At 42.2% G+C, this 16026-nt stretch overlaps 1 protein-coding gene across 1 annotated transcript; it reads right to left on the reverse strand.

Annotated features, from left to right (window-relative positions):
- Positions 1–2277: 2277 nt before the first annotated feature.
- Eef1e1 (eukaryotic translation elongation factor 1 epsilon 1) lies at positions 2278–13283 on the reverse strand. The gene is made up of 4 exons (NM_001246743.1): positions 13192–13283; positions 10646–10846; positions 9575–9670; positions 2278–2713 (listed from the first exon to the last, which is right to left on the reverse strand). The coding sequence occupies exons 1-4, from the start codon at positions 13276–13278 to the stop codon at positions 2573–2575; spliced, it is 525 nt and encodes a 174-aa protein (NP_001233672.1). The 5' UTR covers positions 13279–13283; the 3' UTR covers positions 2278–2572.
- Between the last annotated feature and the right edge of the window lie 2743 nt (positions 13284–16026).

A 16026-nucleotide genomic window follows, 5' to 3' on the forward strand; every position in this document is an offset into this window, starting at 1 on the left:
ATTTTCATCAAATGCATGCATATACAGGAAAAAGCATAGTTTGGTACTATTTGTAGCTTCAGTTATCAGCTAGGGTTTCTTATACCATTTACCTGTGAACAGATAGATGGTGGGGAACAACTATGTCTGTGAAACCTTACTAAAATAATCCATTTACTGGAAGATGTATTCAGCTGGGAAGTTGGCTCAAAAAAATGAATTTCATGTAACTGTCTATGAACAAGTGACCTCTTTTGATATTGCTTTTTTATTATTTTAAACTAGTATTTATTCTAATGAATGAATGAACACATGGACGCTTGACTGAAGAGCAATGCTTTCCTGCCTGGAGTTCTTTTCTGTGTCTGAAATTTGTATGTAGTAGACATGTAAATTATCGGCACAAGAGCATCAGTGAACACTATAGACAGGCTGTCACCCACCCTGAAAGGTCATGATTCTCATTTATTCCACCATGGTCTGAAGTATTGCTTATTATGTGGCAAAGTCAACCCTCCTTGCTTAGTAAGTTAGCATGAGTTAACATGAAGTTTCCAGTACGGGGCCCAGAACACAGTAGACAGTTATATTCTATAATTAGTATTTACTTGCAGAGAATGGTGGGGTCAGGTAGCTCCCAAAGGAATCTTTTTGTGTGCCCTGTCTCAGGAACCTGTTCACAGGTGATCGGAGTGTAGATTCTCTAAGAGCAACAATGTGTTGTATGTTACCCTCAGGTCTTGAAGCCTATCTATCTATGGCAAATGCTAAGCACACACTACACAATCACTGAATGGTCAGCGAAGCAGGTTTTGGGGCATTATAGATGGAAATGGTGGGAAAGAGGTATCCACTTTTTCAGAAGGAACAGCACACACTTGAGTGGCCACATTTTAGATGCATCTTACGGATGCCTCAGAAACATAAGGATAAACGGCAATGTGAAATCATCTACATCTTCAAGGAGACTGAATTTCACAGGTGGTAATGTGAATTTGTTTTTTCCACAGATGATGTACTGCCATCCTCTGTCTTGTCTCAGATGGCATCACATGCTGAGTAGGCTGGCATCTCAGAGATGGCAGTGGGGACGAGACTGACATGGAGTTTTTATGATTACCATCAAAGGTGAAACAAGTTCACTGATCCTTACCTCTGCTTAGAAGGAGAATTTCATTAGATAAATGCATTGACTTACCAGTCTTATCACTAATATAGGGTGAGAGTGGTCTATTTAAATCTGACTTATATTACACTTCTTTTTTGAGCTACAATCCTTGTAATATAACTGCTAAACTATGCAACCACTTCATTTGTTCACTGAAATATTAAATACTATAAATATTATTCTATTGAACACTGATAGTCTGGAGCTAAGATGTCCCCCAAAACACAAGTGTTTAAACACTGGTTTCCTTTGTAGCAATTTTTGGAAGTGGGGCTTTTGCTTTGCTTAAAATCATATGCTTAGGGATAACAAGACACAAACAAAGTGCTAAATATTTCCAAATTTCTTACTTTGCCCCTACCCCCCAGAACTTTAGACATACTACCTAGGGCCTCCTCCCTTCTGTCTCTGGGGACTGAACACAGGACTTATTCGTGCTTGGTATGCACTCACAGCTGAGTTACACCCTAGCCCTTCATTGTTCTCTTTAAGTCAAAGTTCCCCTGCGTCCAGGCTGGCTTTGAATCTGTGATCCTTTCTGACTCAACCACCCTGTGGTCGGGTTACAAACATGTGAGGCTATGATATGCCTGATTCTATTCTCTTACTTGGACAGACAAGCTTTTAAAGTCACAATAACCTGTTAATATTACAGTAGTGAGTTACAGCATGGATAGAGCCGTGGTTAACAGTGTCCTAGTGTCCCTGCTCTTCACAGTGTCCTAGTGTCCCTGCTGCAATGGCAGACTCTGAGAGTGCTGGCCGGCTTTCTGTCAAGCAATGGCATGCTGAAGCCCAGCTTAAGTCACTGTGTCTCTCAATATGCCTGACAAGAAAAAGGAGTCACTAGCTTAGGAGGAATGAATTAACTAACTCCTTCTCGGAGAGGGTTCAGTAATTTCACCTTGGTAAATACTGACTACAGAAAAGAAAGAAACAAACCAAAGATGATTTTTAAAATCACATTTACTAGCTCACATAAATATTTTAAGAACAAATATCCATCTTCCCTTTCTAAATCCTCAGCATAATTTATCATGGATTTTAATAAACTACTATAAACATCTAGGAGGAAAATGAATTTTAAAAACACATAAAAGCCAGATATGAAACACTGATGACAGGGTGACTTTTTTTTTTAAGTTTCTGCCACTGATAAGCAAATTTTATTAAAATAAATTTCACCTATAAATATGAGATAATTTATAATCTAATCGTGATTTGCTTGAATAACAGTTGAATTTTTACATTAAAAAACTGCAAACCTTCAACTAAGGGACAAATAAAACATTCAGACTTGAGTTTACATGTTAAAAATTCTACCAACATTAACAAAGAAACAATGACATCACATTAATTTACATTAGAACCATGGTCCAAAATACATTTTACACTTCTAATCTTGCTGCTGCCCAGCAGGAACTTCTAGTGGGAGTTAGCATACAGTCTGTTCTTGATGAAGACAACACTAGACAGATGTTGCCTGATGTCTGGGTAATGCTGAATGTGGCAAAACCAGCGAGACACATTAAGATATTTCTCCTTTTCTTGCACTGTCAGGTCAACCTAAGTAGAGATCAAAGACACAAAATAAAATGTTCACTGCACATAAGCAGAGCTGTCAGCACTAGGAGGTAACTGACAGAAACTGAAAAACACCCAATCCCCCAGTTTTCAAAGCCAACATGTTTACACAGAAGGGAGAGCTTTGACAGTTGTGACAGCAATACATTTAATTATTTTATGCTCAGTTCAAAATCAGATGTGCTTTCCAGGAAAACATCAAGCTTTCCATAAATACAAAAATTGACATTAATATAGAATATAGAGGCCCAAAGAGGTTTTTAGAAAAAGAAAATGAGCCAGGCAGTGGTGGCGCATTGCATTAACCCCAGCACTTGGGAGGCAGAGGAAGGCAGATCTTTTAGAGAATTCCAGGACAGAGAAACCCTGTCTCAACAGGGGGGGGGGGGAGCTTTCAAAAGGCTAAGATATAGTTCCTTCTCTGATTTCTAAGCCTCAAAATGAGTTTTTGATGTCTAATGTATTTAACAAGAGAACAAGAACATCATTTAATAAAAAGGAAAAAGTACATAATAGTGGATGCAGCAGTGACTCACATGACCTACTATCTTGGATGCAAAGACAGAGGTGTTTATCGTTCCCTGGGGATCAAATTCCACAGTAGGCAGTAACTCAAGACTTTTCTCTAAGACGAATTTTGGAATTAAGTTGTTCAGCAAGAGGAAGCCAAATAGAGCAGTAACTGGCAGCTGTGAGCCCATGTGTGGATGGTACAACCCCTTCTCCTGTGATTAACTTAACATTGATAAAGGACATATAAGTCTCTATAGCACAAAGAAAATAAACACAAATAACTTGGGCCCTACAGGTCCACACCCAAGCAGAGGTCTGCATGTCTGGAGGCACTTTAGTGAGATGATGTACCAAGGTTATATATAGGTGTGCCTAAAGACAAATACCTGTCAAGTCACAGGACCTAGTAAAATGAAGGACAAACTAGAGTGCAATAACTATTACAAAACATAAAACAACCTTAACAGTAAAAGAGTAAACAGCCTCTTAATTAACATTTTACTTGTCAGCTCTATTTATTTGGACCATCTGCACACAAGCTGCTGTAACAAACTATAAATGTACGGATCTTGTTTCAAGAGGAGTAACTGTGGCTAGTTATCAGAAAGTTGTAATTACCACCATTTGTCTACATTAAAAGAACAAACTCATCATATGGAGATTAAAAAAAAAAATCCCTAAGTATTAGTCAAGACTGAGCAAGAGAGTCTTTTTTAGTGTAAAGGTTAATTTTTATTACAGAAACTTTGTAAGAACTAGAGTCCATCCTAAGTATAAAATCATTTTTATTCTAGTAGCTTCTAACTATCCTAATATTTTCAAGTTTAATCCAACCATTTTTGGATATGTGACCTAGTGCACAGTAGTCTCAGTTGATTTAAGCTAACCCCCTCTTCCACTAGAAACATACAGGCTTCCTGAATGGATCAGAGCATACTTTTCTTCGACTGCTTAGGCCTTGGAATTTGTCTGAGCCTGAGAAAATGATGACTGAACTTGGCATGTCACCTCTGGTACTTTTTAAAAACATTGGAACATTTTTCACATAAAGTTACTGTCAACAAACTAAGCAAGAGATTTTTCACTTTACCGTACTCACACTATTTAAAAAAAAATGGTTCTGATGTGATCCCTGGGCTATTTCATTTATAACAATAACAATAGTTTTCTAACACTTTCACCTAGTTATTTTATTTTACTTTTTTTTCAACAAGAGGGAACACAATGCAAATGCTGCTTCCTGCTTCTCACTGGTCTAGACACCAGTGTGTCTGGTGGTGCGGGCTCTTTCTACCAGCCTACTCATTTTTGCTTATACTGGAACTCAGTAATTACTTTGAGCCTTAAAACCTAATAGATAACATTCTGATTTACTTATTTCCCACTCTTTGCAGCCTGACTTTAGTGCTGGCTTTATCCTTCCATTGGTACCAGGCTGTCTCTGGACAGTCGGTATTAATGAGACTGCTTCGTAGTGACTTCTTGTCCTTCTCCTCAAATAACCCATATTCCACTGGTGCTCAGAACAACCTTATGGGTCAGCCACAGCACCACAAAGGACTCTACCAATCTCAAGGCACAGTATGACTATAAGGGACCATCTCTTAGTGGAATCACTAAAGAAAGCAGTTGGTGCTAGAGCTGGAATCAACGGCCACATGTTGTTATGCTGACAAAGCATAACATCATGCTAAGATGCATTAAGTGAAACCCGATCTCAGAACTTGGCCAGAGTTGTAACTCTCTCTGTGCTTCCAACAGAAACAATCTGAGGAGGAGATTTGATGACCCAAAGGTTCCTTGACTGTAGAATGTTTTGTTTCATACACTATGCTGATTACAGAGCAAGGGTTTAACATCATCAAATACTAAATGAAGGACTATACAGGATTGGGCAAGTATCAGTACACTGCTACAGTGAACAAAGCTGGAAAAGCTGATGAACACAAGCAGATGGCCAAGCCAAACTTAACACCTTGCAGTCACTTTTCTCACACCTGTGTATACACAGATCCAATGAACAAAATGTCACTTAATACCATGGTGTCACCCTATCTCCACAGGGTATTAGTGTATGAGACCTATTCTTTAAGAAGGTCTTTCTTCCTGTGAATATCTTGCCTGCTCTCTGACTGGGAAAGGAAGGGCACACACTTTGATTCATATAAACCCAAAGCAATGGTCAACAAAGAGATTTAGGAATTATTCCTTTTAATGCTGCTTTAAAAATGATAACCTTAATACCTTTAATCATAACAGTCACTACAGATATAGAAGATATATACTCCAGAATAGAAAATATAAGTAGGTTTAAATAGCTAAAGATTAGGATAGCCCTGATATCCAGAACTGAGGGAATAGTTGAAAGTCTCCTGAAAACCAAAGGCCTTTCAAGATGCCTAACTCAGAGTTATGTAACTGCAGGTGGAGCTAGGAGTAGTTTGTGCTGTAAAATTATGATTACGTTTGCTGCTATGGCAGAGCAATGTTGCACAGGTTCCTGCCCATGATCTGTAGGAGCCAGCAGAAGAGAACACAAACACACACTTAGTTTGCATGAGTTTCATACAAAGTTTCAAAGTTTATCATCATCTTTGTTTTGAATTAGATGGGAGAATTCTTCCTTCTTTATGCTGTAGGAAGCCAGACCTTAGAGCTCTGTAGATAACCATCAGCTTGTTGACAGTCACTGCACATTTCTCCCTGTATTAAGCTTTCTTTTTTTTAAAAATATATTTTATTTTAGTAATGTTTTTTTTTTTTTAGATTTTATTTATTTATTATGTATACAATATTGTCCTTCCATGTATGTCTGCAACCAGAAGAGGGCACCAGATCTCATAACGGATGGTTGTGAGCCACCATGTGGTTGCTGGGAATTGAACTCAGGTCCTCTGGAAGAGCAGTTGGTGCTCTTAACCTCTGAGCCATCTCTCCAGCCCCAGTATTAAGCTTTCAAACATTAACACCAAAATATGTGCCATGGCTAAATGTGTAAATTGACCAACTCTGCTGAGATGTAACTGCCCTTTCAGCCATGGACTTGCTCAGGTCAAGTCAGGGGCTCCCCCAAGTTGTTTGCCACCAGAAGAGATAGTTAAATCCCTTAGCAGCAAATCCTCTTTACCTTGGAGGCTTTTTTCATTGTGAAATGAGGAAAGTTCTGCCACGTCATCATTCTAAGTTCAGGATGCTAAGAAGCTAGAACGGGATAAAGGAGGCTGCAGTGACTGGTGTTTCAGCTCCCATGAGGCTTTCTTCCCATGTGCATAAATCACTCTAAATATCCTCAAGAACAGAACCAAACACTGAGTTTCACTGAAGACGCACAGCGGAAAACAGGAACACAGAATACCGAATACTGCTAATCTCACAAGCTTGCATGTGGATAAGCCACTATGCTGAGAGGCAGGAAGGGGACAAAGAAATAGGACACCAGCTTCACCATTCCTGGCTTTGTGGAGTCATATTCCTTCTAAATTGAGGGACCATTCGCCTACTACATTTCCCTGTACTAGCAGAGTAATGAAAAGCTTCCTTTCACAGCTAAACACGTTCCTTTTTGATGAGAAATTACATGGCCATTCTACCTGTTAGAAACTTTATATAATGACAATTCCTTTGGGTAGCCAAGGACAATCATATTCTGTACATATTTGTCATGTGTCTTTTTCCTGCATTACCCGACTCTTCAAATGACCAAATTATATTCTGACTAGAAATCAGTACTTGGTCCCATTTTCTCTAATTTTTTCTATTTTTATTTTAAACAATCTATCTTTTCAACGAGATTGGTAGTTCCTTGAAAAATAAAGGTTTATGCTTCTTTTATGCTCCTCTCAAATATAGCATGGTGGGCAACACAGAAGGCTCTTGATAATTTTAAGTATAAAATAGGGAGTGCTATGCTAAGCTAATCTACTAGGCCATTACATTGTTACAGAACCTAATGTACCCACTTCAGAAAGCCTCTTGTGTCCTATGTAGTTCTGGATAGCCCTGAAATTGTGGCAACCCTCCTGCCACAGTCTTCCAAGTGCTGGGATTGTAGGTGTGAGTAGGGGACAGTAAGCCAGGCCTGTTAGAGGCTGGCTACAGGTGTGCCTGACCACACCTGTCAAGGGGTGGTCAAGGTGAGGTCAGGATGACGCGGCATGGGCTCTTAAGAAATTGCAAGCACATGGAAGCCCCTTCTTCTTCTCCTTCCCCTTCTCCCTGGCTTCGATGCTCTGCCTTGCGTTTGGCTGGTATTTATCACAATAAAGATATCTCGACCTTACGGATTACAGATTGTCTCCTGGATTGCGCAATAGGTGTGTGTCACCATACCCAACTTGGGGAATAACTGGTAATAAAGTAAAGTAAGTCCATACCGAGAAGTATGGCTTAGGCCATGGTAGTTTCTGTGGGAGGTTGGCGCTAACACACCATCTGCTTACTTGGGATAAAGCAGATGTTACACTGTAGTGGTGAGGTAAAGACAAGAGAGGTCTGTGTGTGCTCAATGCAGACGTGATTTTTTTCTGTACTTCTGCTCTGTGGTTGGCTAAGTCGGGTAATGTGGAATCTGCTACTGAAGAGGGCAGAATCTAATGTGTCACTTCTTACTCTGCGAGCTTACAGTTTACAAAGGGTTTCTTCTCTATACATTAAGACACTTAGAAAGATCTGCCTTAGTCCCAGCAAATATATCTACATGAGTATGTATGTATTCTACTCCTTGGACACATACAGTAATATTCACATTTACTTGTTATTATGGAAGCCTGACTCTATGCCAGGAATTATGCCAGACAGAAAAGAAATCTCTACCCCAGCATGTTAGTGCCAAAGCCAGAAAGGAGGCAGGAGCCAGAAGAAAGCCCTTTCATGCTGACAAACTGAACTTACTGGGATTAAGGAATTACTGAATTATTAAGGGAGAAAAGGCCTGGTCTTAAGAAAGCTTGGCCTAGTGGCCACCAGGCTCATCTCATAGAGCCCAGCTTATTTCTATCTTCTTTATATGGACCAGAGATAACAAAACTGAGTGATACTCAGGCAAAAGTTACTCCAGATCTCAGGAAGAGATAGGGGCCAGAGGACCCAGCAAGTGGAAACATCAGGCCCTGACTGGATACATGAAGTGGAAAATACAGAAAATGTTATGAAGCCTTCTTTTCCCACAATGGAAGAAGAGTGGGAGGTATGGGGAGTTGAGAGACTTTTTTTAAGGCAGAGAAAAAGATTTAAGAAGGCATGAACTCAAGACAAACTGCCCGGGTTCTGGACTTGGGTCTGTCCATTAGTTAGATGATACCTACTGACCTTGCTGTATCTCAGTTAATAGTACCTACCTCCCAGGAATACTTCAAGGAGTAATGAGCTGACACTTACACAGAGTAAAGAACAGTGTAAAGAAAACAGGGAGTGTTCGTAATTGTAAATTAGATGATGACACGTGATTTAAAATGTAGAGATTAACCAGGTACTTAGAGGATAAATGTGATGGGATGAGAGAAAAAAAGAAAACAGTTTGTGAGACGATCCAGAAAGGGTTGGCAAGGAAGGGGAGCTGAGTGAGGCCAGGGGGATGCCCTTCTGAGGCCAGGCATGGGAGAAAAGGGTGTTTATAGGCAGGCGGGCTGAGGATGAAAGAATTCAATGAACGAGGAAGAAGACTGTGAAAGGGAAAGGCTGTGTGGCAAGGAAGTCAGAGGGAGAAACACCTACAGACGTGCAGAAGGAAGGAGAGCTGATCACTACATCAGCTCCGCTGCAATCCGAGTGAGAGACTTTCTAAGGCTAGCAAGCTATACCTAGGTAATTTCTCAAACAGAGCTCTTTGTGCACATAAAATGTGGCGGTAACTATAGAGCACAGCAAAGAAGCTGACGGTGGCAGTAAGATGTGGCTCAAGTCAAGAAGAATAGAGTGTCACTTGATGGCAAGGAAATAAGTATATAAGAGTAACTAAATTATGCAACCAAGACACCTGATTGGGTAGGAAGGTGCACACAAGACGGGGTGTGGGGGGGAGTGTGTGTGTGTGTGTGTGTGTGTGTGTGTGTGTGTGTGTGTGTGTGTGTGTGATGATGACAGAACCAGAGGCAGTAGTTGTGGAAGAAGAACAGAAACAGAAGCTAAAAATACAGTAGTCAAGAGTAGAAGAGAGGGCGCAGCTCTACAAATGGACCATGTGGCAAGTTTTGCCTACAGTTGCCTTGTTTAAAAATAACTTTTTTTTTGATAAGCTGAAATGTAAATCTGATTAGAAATTCACGTTTATAAAAAAAAAAAGGAGATTCTGAATATTACAGAAAAAAAGCTAACAACCACCTAAATACTCACTATAAAGCGATGGAGCCCGTAGTACAGTAGGATATCTGCCAAGGTGATGTTATATCCTGCAAGGTAGACTTTATCTTCAAGATAAGAATTAAGATCCTATAAAAAGAAAAAGTGTTCTAATTTAAAAACAGCAACGATGAAGCTGTTGTGACATATGACTTAAAACATTTAGACAGCTGCCCAAAAGAAAAGTACTGAGACTTTGCATACTCACTCTGGCTGGGAAGAAGGCTCAGTGTCAGTGCCTGCACACAGCACGGGTACATCACTTCAGGTGAGACCCTCAGCATCCACATAAAAGCTGAGCACAGCACTATATGCCTTATAACCCTAGAGGAGGTAGAGACAGGTGGACCCCTAGAACTTGCTGGCCAACCTCTCTAGCCATCTGTGAGCTTTGGGTTTAGTGAGAGAACTTGTCTCAACCAAATAAGGTGGAAAAAAATAGGAGACACTGGGGGTTGACCTCTGACCCCACCTGCTCAAGCACACACACGCATATATAACCTTCACATACACACAAACTACAGATGCAAAATTTAAAAAATAAAAATCATGCTCTTGTTAAATTTTTCCCAACATAAAAAAATTCTCAGATGATTCTCTCCAGAAAATTGTTATTGGTTTTTGATATGTATATACACACACAAGCAAAATAGATATACATACCTATAAATACATATAAAAATATATAAATATATTTCAAACACTTTGCTATATATATCAGTATATATTAATAATTTAATTAGGATTATATGCGTAACATAAAATCTGCCACCTAACCATTTTAAGGCTGTACCTGGAAAGCAGAGCCTGTATGTTAAGCATGTTAACAGTTTCAAAGCAATCTTCAAAGCTTTTCTATCATGCAAAACTAAAGCAGTGTCATTAAATGGCTCTTCCTCTCCCTTCCCTCTAGGCGCTGGTAACCATTGTCCTGCTAAGTCTCTGTGTAGATGCCTCATCTCAGTGCAAAGGGGAAGGGGAAAGAAGGCCACCAAGTGAGTCCCAAGGAGAAGGACTTGCACTTCCTGGCTCCTGCCATACAGCCTACACACATAGTCAAGATACCTTCAGCAGGGTGTGGGTGTCTTCTTTACTGGAGTGTCCGTCCACTTGGGTGATCCTGTACTCTAACCACTGCTGAACCAAGGCCTTTTCTTCTGCAGTGCTCCCCAGCAGGTGCTCTTTACTGGCTTGTTTGACTAGATGGGTGGCAATGGTAGCCAATCCCGTTAGACTTGGACCATTGTTTGTTTGTAGAACTGGAATCTTAAAGGGAAAAAAAAAATCTTTAGAAAAAACCACCACCAACAACAAAGACCATCATAATCATAAGCTGGAGCTAAGCACTCCAATCCCCAATTTTTAGAAATACTTTATAATACTAAATTATGTATTACTGAGAGTTAGGACAACAGCAGTCATAGGATTGATAATGGCACGCTGGATGATGTAACTGGTAAAACACTGGTTAAATGTCACCAAAATTCAGAACCAGGAGTATACAACATGGAAAAACAGAAACCATAATACTTTTATTCATTTCACTCACGGTTCCTCACACTTGCCTACATGTAGTGGCCGATGCCTATAATTCCAGAAACTTGAGAGGCTGAGGCAAGATGATTACAAGTTCCAGGCCAGCCTGGGCTACACAGGGTGGCCCTACAACCAAAACAAACAAACAACAAAAAAAACCCCAAAAAACAACAACAAAACCAAGAAAAACAGACTGCCCTTATCCATAAACTAAATAATACCTGTTTAAACAATTTAGATTATACAGCCTTACCAAATGTAAAATCCCACTGGTGCAGTAAAATAAGTCTATATATTATTGTGGTGTTGGGGATAGAACCCAGGGCCTTGCACTGAGTCACATCCCCTACCCCATAAGAGTTACTTCTTATTTAAGCAAAGCCTATAGAAGTTTGAGGAGACTTTGCACCAGTGCCTCAGCACTCCTGGCTTGTACCTTGTAGCAATTCTCTTGAAGCATCTCTAAAACCACAACAGGGGAGTAGCCAGCCTGAGATACTTGTGCCAGCAATCAGATGTTTCCTTCTGGAAGTAATGTTTATCACCTCTTCATGTAACCACTAACTCAAAACTACAAGGACCCATACTGTGGGAAATGTAGGCCTTCTACGAATCAATAAGGCATGCTCTGGGAACACTCATAGACTATCACCTATAACCGATTTTGGAACCCTTACAAGACAAAGGAAACAGACTTCTTTTCTCCTCTATAGGCTATAAATTCAAGGACTACTTGTTTGGCTTTCCTTTAAAGTTAATTTTTTTGTTATATGTATATCGGTGTTTTGCTTGCATGTATGTCTATGTACCACATGCATGCCCTGAAGACCAGAGGATAACCATGGATTCTTTGGAGAATTAAAGACCACACCTGGTGAAAACTATTAACCAGGAGCTGGGGGTGGTGGTGCACACCTTTAATCCCAGCATTCCCAGAGACAGAGTGAGGCTGACCTATGTGTTCAAGGCCAGCTTGACCTACAGAGTGAGTTCCAGGACAGTCTGGGCTACACAGAGAAACCCTGCCTCGAAACCCAAACAAACAAAAAACTCCCCACTTCCCCTGTGCCATTCCTCAGTGTTCCTCCCCAGTGCTTGTTCTGTTGGGCTCTTAATTGCTGGTGACGGTCCCTCATACTAAACAGTCCTCGAAAGCAATATTCATGTCTTGGCAAGTTTCCAAAGCCAAACGTGGGAGTAGTGGCTGATGCAAAGGAAGCCAGATAGGGACAGACAACATCATCACCTCTGGGAAGGCTGGCCTTTGCAGTCTATCACAGGCAAGTCACTCAACCTTTCCAGGTGTCACTTTAAGTTAGTGTAAATCCCACAATACTGCTACGTTTTGAACAAAAATTTAACCTGTACCTAATGGGGAAAAAAAAAGCCAAAACATTAGGGCTCGAACATGAACAGGCTATCTGGAACCACTCCCCCAAACACACATTCAGTGTGGGTTTCCCACTACCATTCTTCCTCTAGTACAGTCTTTCCAAGGAAATTACTATGTTACAAACAACTCATTTTCAACACCCTGTGAAATCGGAATCCTTCCATCTCACCAGGCGCCCCGCAGTCACAGGGGTGGGACGGATGTGAGGCTGGGAACTCGCCCTGCAGGCGGCTGGCTGGCTCCAAGGCCAGGAGAACAGCACAGAGGGATTCCTGGTAGCCGCTTGGCGGAGAGAACAAGGAACGGGGCCCTGCTCATTCTGGGGACACATGGCTTGGCTGTGCAGAGAACTGAGGAAGTTGCCCGCCTTCAGGGCGAGCGGCCGGCCGCATACCCGCCCATCCCCGTGACTGCTCGTACGGTGGTGGCTGAGTACAAGGAGCAGGCACGGCTAACGTCCGCCTGCAGGGATTTCAGCCCGCCGCTCTGCCCACGCCTCCCCGAGCTGGCTTTCTGCCCCCGGAGGGGAGGATGACATTTGCCTGGAGGTCCAGACCCAGTCATGCGGCCCGTCCCGCACGCACGTGGGGCGCAGCGTCCACTCTCGAGACCCCGCCGGGTCCACTCTCGAGTCCCGGTAGGCTCCGGGCCAACTCGCCGCTCTCCCGCAGCCCCGCCTCACCTGTCGCTCGCCCTGAGCGCTGTACTTATTCCCCGGCCTCAGTCCCAGAGACTTCTCCAGCAGCTTCAGCTCCGCGGCCGCCGCCATCTTCCGGCCCAGCTCCTGAAGGGGGCGGAGCCTGCACTGCTAGGGCATGGCTAGAGCAGGAAGTCCGGCCCCCACGGATGTGTCCCACGATTGGTGGGACGCACGGCAAGCCGGCCTGCGCCAAGGGGCGTGGTCAGCGCAGGGCACAGGGGCGGGCCTTAATAAGGGGCGGGGCCTAGCAAGGCTCTGAGACAGGTGCATTGCTTTGCAGGGAGTAGAGTTGTATCAGAATTTTAAAGACTGAATCATTGCAATGCTTATGATACTGCTGTGGAACATTGAAGAAAGATTTAGGCTATTTGTTTTATAAGTATAAAGGCATTGATTCCCAAACCCATCAAGGAGTTCTCCAAATAGGAAAACTATAGACTAATCTCAGTTAAAAATATAGATGATGGCCAGTGATCAAGCAAGGTGACTTGAGTTCTGAATAAAGGTGGTCTGAATAAAAACAGTCCCCATAGGCTCATAGAGAATGGTACTTTTGGAAGTTGTGGTCTTGTTGGAGTAGGTGTGGCGGTGTTGGAGGAAATGTATCACTGGGGGTGGGCTTTGAGGTTTCAGATGCTCAAACCAGGCTGATCCAGGTGTAGAATTCTCCAGCTCCTTCTCTAGTATCATGTCTACCTAAGTGCCTCCATGCTTCCCAGCATGATGATAATGGACTAAATGTCTGAATAGTAAACCAGCCGCAACTAAATATTTTCCTTTATAAGAGTAGCCACGATCCTGGAGAGATGGCCCAAAGGTTATGAGGACTGGATGTTTTTTCCAGAGGTCCCGAGTTCAATTCCCAGCAACCACATGGTAGCTCACAACCATCTGTAATGAGATCTGGTGCCCTCTTCTGGCCTGCAGGCATACATGCAGATAGAACTTTGTGTACATAATAAATAAATCTTAACCAAAAAGGGGGGAAAAAATGCTGGGCGTTGGTGATGCACACCTTTAATTCCAGCACTCGGGAGGCAGAAGCAGGCTGATCTCTGTGAGTTCGAGGCCAGCCTGGTCTACAGAGTGAGTTCCAGGACAGCCTGCAAAACAATACAGAGAAACCTTGTCTCGAAACCCCCCTCCTCCCCCTCCCCCCGACAAAAAAGAGTAGTCATGATCATGGCATCTCTTCTCAGCAATAGAAACCCTAAAGCAAATTTAATCCTGGTATGGTGGTTTGAGTAAGAATGGCCTCATAGGCAAATAAAACAATGACCATAACAGAAGTTGGTACCAGGGAGCAAGGTTTTGCTGTGACAGGCCTGATTATGCTATTTGCTGGAGAAATATGGAAGACTTTGGGACTTTGGACTAGAAAAGTTGTTGAACCACTTAAGTGGGGCTTAATGGGCCATCCTAGTTGGAGCATGGAAGACAGTGCTGAGGGTGATTTGAACTGTGGGGGCCGAGCACAAGAAATTTCAGAGGGAAAGAATATAAGAACCATTCTTGTGGTACTTTGGCAAAGAATGTAGCTCTTTTTTTTTTTGGCCCTTGTTCTAAAAATCTGCCTGAAGCTAAATTGAATGGTTTGAATTAATAGTGTTGGTGGAGGGGATTTTAAGAAAGCTTAGTATTGACTGTGCCCTGGGGTTATTTGTGGTTACTCTTATGCAGATCTATAATGAAAAGGAGCAAGCTGAACAAAGAAAAATATAAAATGTACAGTTTGAGGAGAAATGGAGCCCCAGGAGATGTAATGTTAGAGCCAAGTCCAGTGCTCAGGAGATAAACATTTTAAAGAAAAGCCTGTTGCTAAATAGAATACAGGGAGTGGTGACCTGGGGGATAAGACCTCACCTAGCTAAGTTTTCAATTTGTGAAGAGGAATTAAGAAAAGTTTAAACAGTGAGAGAAACCATGGAAAACAGAAAGCTGATGCACATGTAATTGAATGAGAGAGCCAATTTCTAGCCCCAGCAAGCAGCAGAACTTGGGAGCTTCACCACATGGTTCTGGCTTTAGAGTCAAGGATACAAGAAAGAGAATGTGGAATCTACCTCCTCAGTTAAAGAAGCATGTGTTTTGAAGCAAGAAGCCAAACTGCAGTTTGTATGGAGGTCAGAGGACAACTTGAAGAGTCTATTATCTTTCTCTACCACATGGGTTCTGGGGATTAAATGTAGGTGATCAGATTTGATGGTAAGTGCCATTACCAGCCAGGCTGAAATGGACTTAATTATTTTTATTTGTAAGTGTGTGTGTGTGTGTGTGTGTGTGTGTGTGTGTGTGTGTGTAGGTGTCTGGGAGTGCAAAGGCTGAGATCCCCCTGGAAATGAAGTTATAGGCAGTTGTAAGCTGCCTGACATGGGTGCTGGGAATGTCCTCAGCAAGATCAAGTCTCCCTTTTAATTGCTGAGTCATCTTTCCCACCCCTGAGCTGGACTTTTACAAAACGGTTTGCTAGCTTCACATTGATAAACTCCAAGTGTATGAGAAACTCACCTGTACAGAAAGTGAAAGCTCACAAGCACCAGGCAAGACTGTGAAGTGGGGGTTGTCAATAACATGGAGGAACCTCCTAATTATGAATTCAGACGCAAGGGCAAACATGAAGACGGTGGTTATATAATTTCACTGTGTCAAAACAGAGGCTGGGGTGGGGGCATGTCTCAGTAGATAAAGTGTTTGCAGCGGAAGCTTGGGGGCCAAAGTGTGCATCTCCAGAACCCACAGAAATCAGGACATGGAATTATGCATCTGTAATCCCAGCCCACCCATTTCCAGATGCTCCCATCAGAGAAGGAGCCCTTG

This window comes from Cricetulus griseus, chromosome 3 (assembly GCF_003668045.3).
Source record: "Cricetulus griseus strain 17A/GY chromosome 3, alternate assembly CriGri-PICRH-1.0, whole genome shotgun sequence".
Taxonomy (NCBI): Eukaryota; Metazoa; Chordata; class Mammalia; order Rodentia; family Cricetidae; genus Cricetulus; species Cricetulus griseus.

What these genes read in the sequence shown, in the direction of transcription:
- Eef1e1 (NM_001246743.1), bottom strand. Translation starts at nt 13,278, where the DNA reads ATGGCGGCGGCCGCGGAGCTGAAGCTGCTGGAGAAGTCTCTGGGACTG. An exon ending in GCGCTCAGGGCGAGCGACAG is followed by an intron (nt 10,847 to 13,191) that starts GTGAGGCGGGGC and finishes TTTCCCTTTAAG; the next exon opens with ATTCCAGTTCTACAAACAAA. An exon ending in ACGGGCTCCATCGCTTTATA is followed by an intron (nt 2,714 to 9,574) that starts GTGAGTATTTAG and finishes ATCTCTACTTAG; the next exon opens with GTTGACCTGACAGTGCAAGA.